The sequence below is a fragment of the Oncorhynchus nerka genome, linkage group LG10 (assembly GCF_034236695.1).
Source record: "Oncorhynchus nerka isolate Pitt River linkage group LG10, Oner_Uvic_2.0, whole genome shotgun sequence".
In the NCBI taxonomy this organism is placed as follows: Eukaryota; Metazoa; Chordata; class Actinopteri; order Salmoniformes; family Salmonidae; genus Oncorhynchus; species Oncorhynchus nerka.
This window is the reverse complement of record NC_088405.1, coordinates 26,531,216-26,547,892: the sequence shown is the minus strand read 5'-3', so window position 1 is coordinate 26,547,892 and position 16,677 is coordinate 26,531,216. Positions and strand designations below refer to the sequence as shown.

Genomic DNA, 16,677 nt, shown 5'->3' with positions numbered 1-16,677 from the left:
TCATTGATATAGATTAGGACTAACAAAGGTCCAATTATTGAACCCTGTGGGACGCCACAGGATATCTTGGCTCTGGGAGATGCACAGCCGTTTGCATGAACAAATTGTTATCTAGCATAAACATAACTATATAGTCAATTATATGTATATTCATGAAAACTGTAATAATGTCATTTAGAAAGTAATATTTATTGATCAACCATGTCAAATGCTTTGGATGAATCTAAAAAAGATGCCGAGAGCTTATTCATTGTTGTTACAATTAACTCCATTTCCTCCATTACATCAGAAGGATCAAACTGAAGCAGAGAAGGGTAGTGTCCTTTAATGTAATCCAATGAAATTTAAAACTCAAGTTCCAAGAAAAAGTGAGGGGTAGTTGAGGGATCGTTTCTCAATTGTTTTGCTCTATTTAGGAAATGGTTCTCCTCTAAATCTGTGACTCACCCTCTGGCAGCAGAGAATAGGAACTGTCTGATCAGACATCCAAATGGGAACTAGACACTCTGTCGTATTATCTGAAGGAAAGGCTCATTTCTACGAAGGAATTTAGAGGCGGCCTTTATATTTCAGTTGTCAGAATCCAAAAAATGATTTTAGTGGCAGAACATCTGGGCTTCATCTGTGGGTGGATGCTAATGTCTCTCTGCAAGCTTCTTTCATACTCCAAGAAAGCATCTAGATCGCGGCTGTAGTTGGCCAGTTGTCTAACTCATCCAATGAGAAGTATCACAACAACGCTGCATGGTGGTGACACACTTCCTTCCTTGAGTCTCAGAGCAATGTGATCTATTGGTTGTGTTCTTTGATAGACCACAAGCTAAATACGAAGCATCTTCTGTGTTTACGTAGCTCAGTGTAGTAATCGATTCTCTATTAACTATGAAGTGTATCATTGTATCAAATTGGTGGCTTCAAATGGTACAGTGGCATCTTTATCCATTAAAACAAAGGGCTCATTTTTCATTTTCCCCCTTAAGATGAGGCTAGTATTTTGTCTAGTGTGGATTTTCTCCACCCTGTTTTGGCTAGTGTCTACCCCTGCACTGGTTTCCAATGACACAGGCTTTGGGTGGGGCTCATGCTAGCCTGCCAAACACCCATAGTGGTGCTAAACAGACCAGAGCCTTTAGTACAGAGAAGACTGGGTCGTTCCACCTCAAAAAGCACGAGAAAGAGGATTTCGTCCCCCACCATCTCAGATTGTTCTGAAATCGTTTCTGTAGTTGGAAACATAAGATTAGCATTCCTGAAACATTATTGTATTGATACATAATTTGATCTCTGAGAAATTAAGCATTTTTTTGTTAGTTTTGTATTTTACCCCCTTTTTCTCCCCAATTTCGTGATATCCAATTACGATCCAATTACGATCTTGTCTCATCGCTGCAACTCCCCAATGGGCTTGGGAGAGGCGAAGGTCAAGTCATGCGTCCTCCGAAACAGGACCCACCAAACCGCGCTTCTTAACACCTGCCCGCTTAACCCGGAAACCAGCCGCAGCAATGTGTTGGAGGAAACACTCTACAACTGGTGACACGAGTCAGCATGCATGTGCCCAGCCCGCCACAAGGAGTCGCTAGAGCGCGATAGAGCGCGATAGAGCGCGATGGATATCCCGGCCGGCCAAACCCTCCCCTAACCCAGATGACGCTAGGCCAATTGTGCGCCGCCTCATAGGTCTCCCGGTCCCAGCCGGGCATCGAACCCGGGTCTGTAGTAACACCTCTAGTGCATAATGCGTGGCGCTAATCGGGAGGCAGCCATTTTAATTTATAGGATTCATATAATATTCAATAAATATAGTAATTAACATCCGTTTTGGCGAACACTTTTTTTGAATGATGAGTTACACATGAGGAATCCAAATATATTGTGAAAAGCCCCACACGGACCCCTCACACCCCACGCCAGTCCCACCCCAACCATGGCTATATAGCAGGGTTCCCAACTGGATTTGGCCCACGGTTGTTTTATTTGGCCCCCCCAAGTTTTCTGAGCAATGGAATTTTTATTGTTGGATGTAAAAGACTGTAAAAAAACTGTTCCCAAGTATTCCCACGCATAATAGAGAGATATGTGATTGTATACAAATGAAAGCAAGGTTTGATTTTTTTTAGATTTTTTTTGTCAAATATTATATCGGTTTGGGCTTCTTGCAGTCACATTTGCAGACTACAAATGATTTGTAATTTTGTTCCAGCCCCCCAACCATCTGCTCAATAAAAAATCTAGTTGATGATCACTGATATATACCGTAGTATCAGTTATGTAAGTAGTATGGAGCTGCGGCTCGGAGTATTGCATCTTAATCCTATATAATGTATTCTCAGTGAATTTGGTTGATGTCATACCTTGTCCATAAACAGGAACAGCATAATCTAGTAGTCAAAACATGGTAATATCAGGATGTGGGATGGAATATAAACCAAACAACTTCAGTGACTCATTTCTCTGAACAGGAAAACAATAACATCACTAAATTTACTGAGTTGACATACAACATACATACAACAATATTCCAAGTAGCAGCTCCATACTACTTGTCAGACATAGAAAACGGATACTGTATACTTGTTGATGGGGTGGGATTGGCGTGGGGTGTGAACAGCCCGTGGGTGGTTTTTGACCATTTCGTTGGATTCCTCATGTCTTACTCATTGTTAGAAAAAAGTTGGGTCCAGACTTGAACACAATTGAGCATCTTTGGAGAGACCTGAAAATAGCTGTGCAGCAACGATCCCCATCCAACCTGACAGATTTTGAGAGGATCTGCAGAGAAGAATGGGAGAAACTCTCCAAATACAGGTGTGCCAAGCTTGTAGCGTCATACCCAAGAAGACTCAAGGCTGTAATCGCTGCCAAAGGTCGACTAACCGGTGCCCCCGCACATTGAGTCTGTACCGGTACCCCCTGTATATAGCCACGCTATTGTAATTTTACTGCTGCTCTTTAATTATTTGTTACTTTTCTTTCTTTTTTTGTTGGTATTTTTCTTACCTGCGTTGTTGGTTAAGGGCTTTTAAGTAAGCGTTTCACTGTAAGGTTCACCTGTTATATTCGGCGCATGTGACAAATAACATTTGATTTGATTAGTAGCCTATATAAGTGCTGATTTAGGACCACAAGTGGGTTTAATTGGACACGCAACTGTAACCTCATGGTTGGTTCCCAGAACACACAGTGGCGGAGGAAAAATATCAGGAACCACAACAAGGAACTTCACCGGTTGGCCTGACACGGCCTTGCAGCGGTCCTTGGGGATGTTAGCTGGCACAAATGTAGATCTCATGAGCTAGTTTTCATTTCAGTGATCTTCAAGGAAGAGAGTCAGACCCTGTCTGTTAGCTACCCAAGCAGCGATTCTCAACCAATTTGCTAACACAAGTCTTGGTGTCTCCAGCAATGTTACTTATCACGTGAGTGTGGTTCACAGAGCCACCTCGGTTACATAAGCACTGGTCCTGGACCAGCTGTGGTGATGAGATCTCAGAGGACATGTCAGTTCAGTAAGGATGAGGGATCCCATGGGGAAGATGGCTAGTCAACAAGACAGGCTAGACTGGATAAATCTACTCTAACTGTGTGTGTGTGTGTGTGTGTGTGTGTATGTGTGCTGGTGGGTTTGTTCACGTGGGTGTGAGCATATCTGTTAATCTCCACTCTATTTTCAGATTATCCAGAACATTTATGCATACATTAGCATTTTATTATGTCGTTGAGAACATTCTGGAACAGTATGGCGTTGTAGCACATTTGACATGATGTGACTTGCATTTGACTCTACAGGAGGCTGCTGAGGGGAGGACAGCTAATAATAATGGCTGGAATGGAATGGGAACCATGTGTTTGATGTGTTTGATACCATTCCATGTATTCCGTTATAGCTTTTACTATGAGCCCGTACTCCCCAATTAAGGTGCCACCAGCCGCCTGTGGTTGACTTGCCTCATGTCATTTTCTCCCAGGCTGCTTTAAAGGGATACTTTGGGATTTTATCTTCTTCCCCGGAGTCAGATGAACGTGTGGACACCATTTTTATGTCTCTGTGTGCAGTTTGAAGGAAGTTGCTCACTAGCGCTAGCACAATTTCTAACTATCGTTAGCACAATGACTGAAAGTCTATGGATATCTGCTAGCATGCTAGTAGATGCCCATAGACTTCCAGTCATTGCGCTAATGCTATTTAGTACTGGGACACAAAACTACCTCTTAACTTTCTTCATACTGGACAGAGACTAAAAAATGGTATCCATGAGTTCCTCTGACTCTGAGGAAGTAGATAAAGGGCCTCATTGCCAAAATCCCAAAGTATCCCTTTAAGAAGCTCTTCAGAATTACTGACCAGGTATTAGGTCCTCATTAAGCTCTCATTAGTAGCTAATTAGCCAGCAATGTATCATGTATTTAACAGAGCTTCTTGTTCTGACTTATTAGGGTGCTGAAAGTCTATTAGCCACAAGGAAATAATTAATCATCAGTATTTTGACCCACTTCCGACTGTTGCCAGTATTTCGCTTGCCTCTAAACTGTGTGTGAGTGTGACCCTCTGCTCTCAGCTAATAGGGTATTTGAAGGAGGTTGTGCTCACCAATTCTGTGCTATGTTAATGGGGTCTGCAGGAGTGTAAGGAGATTCAGGCGTGTGTCTGTGGAACAGTATTTTACTTCAGAGCGCCCTGCACACAGTCAGGCTAGTGCCAAACTTGAAGTCTTCCTGACTTCGGAGTCTGGCAAGGCTGCTTGGTGTTGTAGGCAGGATGCGTTGGATAATGAAGGGGGCTGTGCTTTTTTTACTGGTTGGTTCTTCTGTGTCTTTCTCACTCAAGAACCCACATAGATAACCACACATAGCCCCTGAAAGCTGCCCCCTTCCAATACAACTGTTAGATTTTCAAATCCAGGTCTCAAACCACCCAGGAAAGAAAGAGAAAAACATTTAAGAGAACCAATCAAAGCTCAGCCAATTTCTGTGCGACTAATTCATTTATGGTGGACCCATAGCCAGACCAGTGTGTCACAGCGCTCGTTCGCTGTGTACCCCGGGAGTCGCGTCAGCCAGACTACCATGCACAGTCCCACGGAGAGAAAGTGAACTGTGCAATAAATAGCTATAGACCTCCATCCTTCCAGGGATATTGAATCTATAGGTACCCTATTCACACAATTGTAAAGAGCTATGTTGTCATGGCAATTTCCTTCCTCTGTGCTTCGTCATGTAAAAGGCTGTGATAGTTGACTGACACTGTGTGAGAGGCACAAAGACACGTACCCATGATAATAATACATAAAAGATAATAATACATAAAAGATAATAATACACAAAAGTATCTACAGTGCATTCGGAAAGTTTTCAGACCCCTTCCCCTTTTCCACATTTTGTTACATTACAGCCTTATTCTAAAATTGATTCAATATTTTTCCCCCCTCATCAATCTACACACAGTACCCCATACTGACAAAGGGAAACATGTTTTTAGAAATGTTTGCAAATTTATTAAACATGAAAAACAACTTATTTACATAAGTATTCAGACCCTTTGCTTTGAGACTCGAAATTGAGCTCCGGTGCATCCTGTTTCCATTGATCATCCTTGAGATGTTTCTAAAACTTGGAGTCCACCTGTGGTAAATTCAATTGATTGGACATGATTCAGAATGACACACACCTGTCTATATAAGGCCCTTCTGTTGACAGTGCATGTCAGAGCAAAAACCAAGCCATGAGGTCGAAGGAATTATCTGTAGAGCTCTGAGACAGGATTGTGTTGAGGCACATATCTGGGGAAGGGTACCAAAAAATGTCTGCAGGCTTGAAGGTCCCCAAGAACACAGTGGCCTTCATCATTCTTAAATGGAAGAACTTTGGAACAACCAAGACTATTCCTAGAGCTGGCTGCCTGGCCAAACTGAGCAATCTGGGGAGAAGGGCCTTGGTCAGGGAGGTGACCAAAAACCCGTTGGTTACTCTGACAGAGTTCCTCTGTGGCGATGGGAGAACCTTCCAGAAGGACAACCATCTCTGCAGCACTCCACCAATCAGGCCTTTATGGTAGAGTTTGCAGACTGAAGCCACTCCTTAGTAAAAGGCACATGACAGCCCCCTGGCAAAAGGCACCTAAAGGACTCTCAGACCATGAGAGACTAGATTCTCTGGTCTGATGAAACCAAGATTGAACTCTTTGGCCTGAATCTCAAGCATCACATCTGGAGGAAACCTGGCACACAGCCAAGCAGGAGTGGCTTCGGGACAAGTCTCTGAATGTCCTTGAGTGGCTAAGTCAGAGCCCGGACTTGAACCCAATCGAACATCTCTGGAGAGACCTGAAAATAGCTGTGCAGCGACGCTCCCCATCCAACCTGACGGAACTTGAGAGGATCTGCAGAGAAGAATGGGAGAAACTCCCCAAATATTGGTGTGCCAAGTTTCTAGCGTCATACCCAAGAAGACTTGACGCTGTAATCGCTGTCAAAGGTGCTTCAACAAAGTACTGAGTAAAGGGTCTGAATACTTACGTAAATGTGAGCCACAAGAGCATTAGCGCTGAAGTTGGGCAATTAGGCCTTGCTCACAGTGTGTAGATTGATGAGGAAAACAATTAATTTAATCCATTTTAGATTAAGGCTGTAACATAACAAAATGTGGAAAAGAGGAAGGGGTCTGAATGCTTTCTGAATGCACTGTATGTACTAGCCATCCCTCACATCTCCACACTCACAGGGCTCAGTGGTGACCTCCCAAAGACTGGCTGTCTTTCACAGCTGTGACATTATACAGGAAGTCTATTAGGTGCTCTCTTTAGGTTGAACTGTATGAAAAAAACGAATCATTCAGTGCTAGCGTCACGTTATGATTTCAACCTCTCTGGTTACCGCCACCAAGACGGAATTCATACATTTCTTATGCTGGATACAATTTAGGATGTTGTGGTTAGCTGGTTATTGTTATTAGGGAAAACTCATGAAGAACCAAGTGGTGTAAAGGGACATTGTTTTTGTGTTGTTGTACATTCTGACACATTTCTCTGTATTTCTTTTGTGTTTCTGGTCTATCTTGTGTTCTCGTTCAATGGGCACAGGTTACAGTCTGTTCTCTCTGATGTTGAAATGGACACAGAGGGGAGAGAAAAGCTCAGATCTGCTCTTCAGCAGCACCGACGCCACTAAATCAAATATTTCATAATCCTGCCCAAATCCTGTAATCACCATGACAACAGCAGTAGGGAGCGAGGGAGCGCTGGAGGAGTGGTGTGCAAAGTGCTTTCTCTCTCTCTCTCCCCCCTTTCCTTTTTTTGGATGGAATTTGGTTTCATTCTGCCCAGAGTCGCTCTTCTCTTTTTTCACTCTGTTCCTTCACAGAGTATAAAGCTCCAGGGATGATACATTGGTGATATTGTGCAGTGTGTTTGGAGAAGGTTGAGATACTTGTGTCTGTAGTATCATGCTGTAACAGATACAGAACACAGTTGTGGGTGTGCTTGCTTACGCGTGTGTGTGCGTAGTGCATACACACACACACACACACACAAGCATGCACATACACATACACACGCACACACAAAAACACATACACTGCCCCTGCAGGGTTGTGATATGGTGGGAGTGACCTCATGGGGTGAAAGGCTTTGTTGCCTGGTAACTGGAGTTATCAGGAGTCACAAGGATGAGACACAGCAGAGGGGTTGGTCATTTCAGGAAGTATTGAGTGTGTGTTATTGATCCATCTTACCAGGTGATTGTGGAGTCAGAGCATTCATTGTATCGAACTGTCAATTTTCACAGCGTGTGTGTGTGAGGGAGGGAAAAGATTACATATGCACATCCAATGTCTTTGTGCAGGTGCGGTTCAGTGAATCTGTTAAAGAGACTCACACACTGCAATCTATTCTCCAATGTAGTTTATTGTTAACAATGTGCCGACCCCTCAGGTTTTCATCAAGTTTCCTCCCCCCTCTCTCTCCCTCTCTCTTTATCTCCTCTCTCTCTCTGTTCTCGCGCTCTCTGTCCTCTCTCTATCTAATTTCTCTCTCACTGTCCTCTCTATCCCCCCCCCTCTCTCTGTCCTCTCTTTATCTCCTCTCTCTCTCTCTCTCTTTCCTCTTTATCTCCTCTCTCTCTCTCTCTTTCCTCTTTATCTCCTCTCTCTCTCTCTCTCTCTCTCTCTCTCTCCTCTTTATCTCCCCTCCTCTGTATATCTCTCTCTCTCTCTCTCTCTCTCTCTCTCTCTCTCTCTGTGTGTGTAGGTATCCGGCCCCAGATCATGAATGGGCCGATGCACCCCCGCCCCCTAGTGGCCCTGTTAGATGGGCGTGACTGTACAGTAGAGATGCCCATCCTCAAAGACCTGGCCACTGTCGCCTTCTGTGACGCCCAGTCCACACAGGAGATCCATGAGAAGGTATAACACACACACACACACACACACACACACAGGGACTGCATGGGTTTGTGCCCTCAATTCAAACTGTAGCTGTCTTTTCACCTCCTTCTCCCCCTCTGCTCCTTCTCTAACATAAAACTGATATTACAGTACAGTATATTGTCTCTCCCACCCTTTCCCATTTAAGTGGAAGTAATTTCATTAGGATGTAATGTCATTGGTTGTCTATGCTCTTCCTCTCCTCTGGTTGTTAAATAGAGAGGCTGGTTATGAGAAAGGAATGTCATTATATACTGAGATAGCATGTAGCGCTCCTTAACGACAGAGTCATCAGCAATATACCATTGCAACATCAAATCTTCCCCTCTTCATGTAAAATACAAAATGTGGAAAAAGGTTGTTAACAAAGCTACTTCCATGTGTTGTGTCTGTTGACCCTACAGTTGTATGTGTTGTGTCTGTTGACCCTACAGTTGTATGTGTTGTGTCTGTTGACCCTACAGTTGTATGTGTTGTGTCTGTTGACCCTACAGTTGTATGTGTTGTGTCTGTTGACCCTACAGTTGTATGTGTTGTGTCTGTTGACCCTACAGTTGTATGTGTTGTGTCTGTTGACCCTACAGTTGTATGTGTTGTGTCTGTTGACCCTACAGTTGTATCAGCGTTGAAAAGCTTCATAGTGATAATCAATTGTTAACAAGGTTTGTTGACATAGATTTTGTCAGCACAGGCAGTGTTTAACCATTTACAAATATATATTTGGGTTTTTTGACGCATAGAGAGAGAGCGAGTGAAATTGGAAAATAGAAAGAATGGAGGGAGAAAAATAGAACCAGGGTTCTTTTGACCTCTTGACACTTTTCTCCCTGGACCCTGGCCTCTCCGTGCTCCCCTGCTCGCGCACACCGAGGCCTTTCTGTCCAATCGGCTGTTGTGTTTGTGCATACATTACAAAACGAGATGGCCTGCCCTGGGTGTAGAGATATTGGCAGAGCTCCCGCCTTTGTAACGAGTCAGCAGAGACAGCAGAGGTGGCACTCCACACACGCGAGAGGAGAAAGGGCCCCACACAGGGACTCACACGCAAACAAACCACAAACGTTGGCTCACACACACACACACAGGCTCAAATGCTGACTCACTGATTTCACACACACACACACACATACACTTTACCTCTCATACACACACACTTTCATCTGAAACATACTGAAACACACACACACTGCTGCCTCTGCATGCATCGCATGAGAAAGAGGAGCCAAGTTAGTTCCCTGACAGGAGCCCTAACCTGCACATTTCTTCTCAGTGGCATTGCGTTTGAGCAGTGTTGGGATGTGACAATGACTCGCTGTCTAATTCAAAGCAGTGCTAGTCTCATCACGTTTTGGTGGTGACTTATCTCTACGTTGTGTCGTGTGGACTAAAGGGTTAGCATGCTCGTGTGTTATCTCTCCCTCTGGTGTCAGAACAGTGTTAGCAGTTTAACCATCTGTTTGTGGACTTGTTTCCGTGAGTTAGCGAGGGAATTGATACAAATGAATCTTGAGCATGATATCGGCTTTTATCTGGACAGCTACCGCCCCACCCCCACACCAACTGTCTCCACACATAATTTTGATCTGGAGGAAATATTCTCTCAAACTGGTCCTTTGACATCTATTGGGCCATATCCAACTGCTTTTTTTACCCCTACCATGTATTTTAACACTGGCCCACCATAGTTATAAAAAATACCATTTCCATTTAGTCTGACACATTGCTCAGCGATTACCCCGCTTGCTTAATGACTCACACAGCATTGGTCATTATAACTCACAGGACGTATTGTCTCCAGCCAAACTTGCCTCTGGCTAGCAGCACAGCCTAAGCAATTAGATGAACGCATGAGGAGAGCTTCAACCTTGAATTAGCATCTAGCGCTGGTTCCAGCTAGCTCTCATAAAACCCTTATGGAAATTCACATCTATGCTAATCTGGCAGGCCAAGCAAATGCAGTTAGCCGGAGGAGAATTTAAAGCTATTATTTACCCAAAGTGCCTGGCAGGGGGCACTTGCTATGCTATCTGGGTATCTGGAAAACCATCAATCTAGTTTATGACCCTGGCTGTCTCCACCCTAACTAACCTGGTTTGCGTAGACAGATTCTGATAATGCAAGGCTTTTGACACGTACACATTTGCACTCGCGCACACACACACACACACACACACACACACACACACACACACAAATGAATATGTGATGAAATGATGAAATGCCTTTAATGATAATGGTGAGGATGAAGGTGACTCTCCCTTTCTCCATCAGGTGCTGAACGAGGCAGTAGGGGCCATGATGTACCACACCATCACCTTGACCAGAGAAGACCTGGAGAAATTCAAGGCTCTACGCATCATCATCCGCATCGGCAGCGGCTACGACAACATCGACATCAAGGCGGCCGGAGAGATGGGTAGGAGGAAAAAAGAGAGGGGACAGAGGGATAAGATAAACTTTATTGATCCCCTAAGGGGACATTTTATTGCAGGGGCCAATACAACATAGGAATAACAACAACAACCCGCTGGTCAGCACTGCAGCCAAGACTCTTTGGAATGTAGCCAAACCAAACACTGCTTTTATCATTTTACATAACATGTAATTGGAGTATTATCCCTTAAATACACAGACAAAAGCTGTGAAAACACTGATAAGAAATACTCCCCCACAGACTTAGTTTTGCCCCGGGCATGTCACTTAATTAAAACACAAAATCCTCAATAAACATTGAAGCCTGGTGTGAAATATGTTGTTTGTTTCATATTTGTGCACTATAATGCAAAAAATATGTCATTGCCTTTCCAAGTGTGCCGTTTTTGCATGTGTCTTGGACACTTAGTTGTTCCTTTCATAACCAGCGGTGCATAGAGCTTCTACTTGATGTTTGTCCTTCTTCATCCCTCACCCTGTCTTCCCTCTCTCTCTGCCAGGCATCGCAGTGTGTAACATCCCGTCGGCGGCGGTGGAGGAGACAGCAGACTCCACTCTGTGCCACATTCTCAACCTGTACCGGCGGAACACCTGGCTGTACCAGGCTCTCCGGGAGGGCACGCGGGTCCAGAGCGTGGAGCAGATCAGAGAGGTGGCGTCCGGAGCCGCCAGGATCCGAGGAGAAACGCTGGGCCTCATCGGCTTTGGTGAGTCACAGGAGATGTCTGTCTTTAGTAACGGCCACTGTTGAGAGTGCTTTGTTCACACACACACACACACACATCCATTACATTGTGATCCGCTTCTGACACTGGATTCGTGTGTGTGTCTACAGGTCGTTCAGGGCAGGCGGTGGCGGTGCGGGCCAAGGTGTTTGGCTTCAACGTGATCTTCTACGACCCGTACCTGCAGGACGGCCTTGAGCGTTCGCTGGGTGTTCAGCGTGTCTACACCCTGCAAGACCTGCTCTACCAGAGTGACTGTGTCTCCCTGCACTGCAACCTGAACGAACACAACCACCACCTCATCAACGACTTCACCATCAAACAGGTGAACACACACAGGCAACCACACAGACACGCATACACACAATCCTCAAATAGGCCATAACAGTACAGTAGTGCGCACCCAGCCTTCACTGCGTAGTTGTTGATCACCACTGCCACCTGCAGTCAGCTTTTCAAACTGCACTCTGCTATAGGAGTCTAACATCAATGTCCTCTTTGAAATGTGAGGGGCGGTCTCATCAAGGAAGAACCTGGTTAACTTGTGATTTATATATTCAAAGAACTATACCATACGTTTCCTGGAAGAACATCAGTATTCTGCTGCCACCAGATCTCAGTGTGCGTGCGTTCATGCCTGTGTGCATGTTTGCATTTATACGTGTGTTCGCGTGGGGCTTGTGCCTTTTACAGAGCAGATACAGTTGTTCCCTGAATTCAAGCTTTCATCAAGATGAAGGGATGACTTTTATCCAGACGCTCTCATTTCATCTCTGTCGCTCTCTTTTGGTACACAGAGGTTTGCCTTTTTGGAGATGAATCTAAGCTTTTAGTATGTGAAGCATAATGCAGTGCACCTTAGGGCTTCGTGGTTGAAAGCACCACTGCAGGCACATACTGTAGCAGTGGGCTCCCACATGTGTATTCTACAGGAGAGGGAATGTCACTTGATGTTTAGTAAAAACAGGTTTGCTTTTGTTTTAGATGCGACAGGGTGCGTTCCTGGTGAACTCTGCGCGGGGAGGTCTGGTGGATGAGAAGGCCTTGGCTCAGGCCCTGAAAGAGGGCAGGATACGGGGGGCCGCTCTGGACGTTCATGAGTCAGAACCCTTCAGGTGAGCGTGTGCACTTATCTGTGTGTATAGATAACTTCACCAAACTCCATTATCCAGTTCACCGTAGCCAGTCTTTCTCTCTGCCACTGTTGTGTAGTTTTACCCAGGGTCCTCTTAAGGATGCTCCTAACCTGATCTGTACTCCTCACACGGCCTGGTACAGTGAACAGGCCTCACTAGAGATGAGAGAGGCAGCTGCCACAGAGATACGCAGAGCCGTCACTGGTAAACACAGACACAGGCACGCACGCATACATTATATCACACACCGAGAAACTCATTTGGAGCTAATTCTTCACTTGAATGTTTATGTTTCTCCGATGCAGGCCGTATCCCCGACAGTTTACGAAACTGTGTCAACAAGGAGTTCTTTGTTACCACGGCGCCCTGGACAGTGGAACAGCAGCAGATGCAGCAGCAGATGCACCCTGAACTCAACGGTGCCACGTACAGGTAGGGGAGCTCAATCCCACCCAAACAGACCGTTATGCAGGGAACCCCTCTTATTGGTCAGGTTCACTTCCTCCTGCATATATTATCCATATAAGCAGGACATGAACATTTTGATTTTAAAAAAAGGATATATTTTCCTAAGTAAAATAAACAGTAAAATAGTCATTTCCATGCTCAAGTACAAGGAGGTGTCCCCTGTATTCAATCTATGAGAACCTCTTGTCTTTTCTATTTAACCTTCCTGGTATTTTAGGCTAGGTCTTCCTTAGTGGCATATAGTGGGAATGAAGAGCTATGGGGACACATTGATAACTACCATCCCCTGCTATTATTAATCAGGCAGTCACAGTATTGACCTCTCAGTCTCTCACCTATACCTGCTGTCTCAACTGGACTGAACTACTTCTCTTACACAGCCGAGTCAACCAAACCATGGTACAGGCCATAGCAACTGGGGGAATGCAAGACAAATTATATACCTAATAGAGAACCAGGTAAATACTACCAATGCTGACCCACAATGATAGGCTCAGGACCACCTGTGCTGATCAAAACATAGCTGCTGTTAGTTTTTATGATAGTCTGTGTTTCATTTATTTCTCACCCAATATACCTGCTCTGCCCACCCTCTCATTGCGCACCTTATTTCCTACCCCAAAACCAACAAATGTGGCCAAAACCTGGCCTCTTGTACCATACCAAATGATCAAAAATCTATTGAATGTTGGCACATTATGGCAACCATTTGATTGTAAGTACAGTCAGTGTTGTATTCCATATTATTCCCTGCTCAGGATGTAGTGAGTATGACTTGGGTTTCATTTTTCCTCTAAACATCCCTTCTCCCCAAACGGTTGACTGTGTCTGTCCCCTGAAATATCCTATCAGGAACTTTTCCTTGACCTGTCATCTCTAGCCCTACAAACCATTCCCTTATGCCTAAATATAACCATATTTTGTTGATATCTGAGTGGTTTAGTAAATCAAGATATATTTCTCTGATACGTTTATCAGTTTCCCAAGAACAACAGATGAGGTCTTGTGGTCGTTTTGAATCCTGAATTGACATGTAAGAGTTGAATCAGTTTTCAGATTTCATGTGATGTCTGTTTTGCACCACACTATGTGTGACTTCTCTTGCTTTGATTAGAATATCACCACTGAATTGGATCCTTAGCCTCACTTCTAATGTAGCAACTTAAAACGGCCATTTAAAGGCTTATCAGGTTGTTGAAACCTATGAGGTATTGTTATGGTACCATGTGACCTGACAATTGTCTCCCTGGCACAGGTACCCCCCTGGTGTGGTGGGTGTGGCCTCGGGTGGGATCCCTGGGCCGATGGAGGGGATGATGCCTGGGGGGGTGCCCATCGCCCACACCCTGCCCTCTGGTACCCACCCCTCCCAGGCCCCCTCCCCCAACCAACCCTCCAAACAAGGGGAGCCCATGAGACAGCACATGACCGAGCCATAACTCTGCATCCAGGGAGGAAGGAGTTCATATATACAAAACCGACCAACTGACCCACCCGCTCTTAGACCAGCAGACTGATCGTTGGGGTTCACACAGAACACCGGAACCAAGTGGGGACAGTGAATATATTCACAACTGACACTCCAAAGTGGGGACAGTCAAAACTCATGTTCCAAGGATCTGAACTTTTCACTTCTAATTTTCCTTTGTTTTAGTTTTTATTCAGTTTAAGTGTTTACTCTTTTTTTTTTTTAGTGTTTGTTGGAAGATTCCTGTGTTCTGGGACAAGTTGTTACCGAGTGCCAGAGTTAAGGCTCGCCCATCTTGACTGACCCACCAATGGGAGAGCTTGGAAGGACAATGACATCATCTGTTACTGCCCCATTCTTCATTTCTGTTCAGTCCACGTGTGTCTGTGTATTTTTCTTTCACCTGTTCTGAGACCACCCTACAAGTGAATATCTGTCTTTCTGTTATTCAATGTGAAAAAAAACAAATGATTTTAAAATGACATATATTTATCAGACAGTAGAAAAAGACAATTGGTGTTGCCAGTGGCATCGGCAGTCTCAATGGGGACCTCTAAACCCTTTCCTAGTCCATCTCTCACCCTGTTGACCGCTGGCTCATGAATTTACAGACAGTAATGTTGGGCACATCAGGGTTGCCAGATCTCTTGAGCCTCATGACCAGAACGAGACAAAAGCAATAAGCCCAAATTGCCATTCTGAAGAATCAAAACAAAACTCAATGTAAAAGTGAATATGGGACCTAAAACCCTTATTTGAATTTGTCCATTGTGAACATCTCTCAACCCCTGAGAACACCCAAAGTATTATAGAGAAGATTTTGTTCTGGTAAAACTCCAATTTAGTTGTTTAGTTCCTCTTAAGAGCTTTTTCAAAGATCCAGGTTCTGGCGCACGGGTGGGAGAGAGACTAGTGTGATAAAGGTTATGATCGCAATTTCAGACAATGTGAAGTTGTAACTATTGATGAATTGCCTTTCATTCCGACTTTGGATTCAGTAATCACGTGGTGGTCTGCCGCTAAAATATTGAAGTAAGAAATGGATGCAACGGCAGTTCTAACTGTTAAAAGCACCTCTGCTTTTACCTGGACCTCTACATTATGGATTTGGACATTGTCACGGGTGTTTGTATACTAGATTGATCTCTTAAAATGTCCTGTTTTTTCTTCTCACCAAATGGACTTACAAAGTAGCACCAGGCAGATAGGAAAGGGTTTGGAAAGTGAGGTTACCGACTCAGGAATTTTTTTTTTTGCAGATATCTTTTTCCCAAATTCTGTCTGAAAGAAAAAAAAAAGTCTGGATGGTTCTGTGTTTCCACCTTTTCTTCATTGTGGTATTTTTATAAATCAAACCTGTCTTTTGGTGTTCAAGGTTTTTGCAGAGTCCTGTTAGATTTGTATTGGCTAGTTAAATGTTCTTATAATCATAGTCTAATGTGAACCACCCTTTCTTTTTGGTTTTCTGTTCTAATGAAAGCCAGTGGGAGCTCTTAGAGGCATCGTGCACTGCACTCTGTGAGCAATAGCAACACCCCTCTAGTGCCCCAAAGTTAGCAAGACAGGGCTGCTAGCAGATTGTTTGGTTTTTAGTGTGAGTATTTGTATTTGTTTCTTGTACAAGGTGAACATATAGCATTCAGTGCAGTTCAAATAAAAAAATGCTGCTCTATCAGGCTCTGTGAAAGGTTTGTGAAATTGGTGTTTGACTTTGCTGCTTATTCATGCGTATGAAGTTTAACATTACTAATGTGGAATTAACATCAGTAGCTAGGTTTCCATCCAATTGGCGACAGATTTTCATGCGAGTATTCTAAAATCCACATAAATATGCACATTTCCCCACCGAACTGACTTGTTGCTCATAAAAATCAGTGCACCCAATGTACTTTTTCGCTTATGTTTTCATGTACTGAATAAAAATGTAAAGTTCAATGTGTTTTGCATTTTCAACTCTACCAATAGCTTTGTCACAAAAACTGTTGCGTTAAATAGCAAATGTGCCTCCTCTCTTCTGGGCATGTGTACT

At 44.1% G+C, this 16,677-nt stretch overlaps 1 protein-coding gene across 7 annotated transcripts in view; it reads left to right on the top strand.

Annotated features, from left to right (window-relative positions):
- LOC115135073 (C-terminal-binding protein 2) overlaps window positions 1–16,318 on the top strand; it is a 95,137-nt gene extending 78,819 nt beyond the window's left edge. For 3 of the 7 annotated variants that reach the window (XM_065023178.1, XM_065023173.1, XM_065023177.1), the window contains 8 exons: window positions 8,243–8,397; window positions 10,690–10,834; window positions 11,352–11,558; window positions 11,687–11,901; window positions 12,561–12,691; window positions 12,789–12,916; window positions 13,018–13,144; window positions 14,436–16,318. In XM_065023178.1, coding sequence (XP_064879250.1) covers window positions 8,243–8,397; window positions 10,690–10,834; window positions 11,352–11,558; window positions 11,687–11,901; window positions 12,561–12,691; window positions 12,789–12,916; window positions 13,018–13,144; window positions 14,436–14,619 — 1,292 coding nt within the window. In that variant the 3' untranslated portion in view covers window positions 14,620–16,318. Of the gene's footprint in view, window positions 1–8,242; window positions 8,398–10,689; window positions 10,835–11,351; window positions 11,559–11,686; window positions 11,902–12,560; window positions 12,692–12,788; window positions 12,917–13,017; window positions 13,145–13,560 lie in introns of all 7 variants that reach the window. The other 4 variants (XR_010464826.1, XM_065023176.1, XM_065023175.1 and 1 more) reach the window with 4 other exon arrangements.
- The last annotated feature ends 359 nt before the right edge of the window (window positions 16,319–16,677 follow it).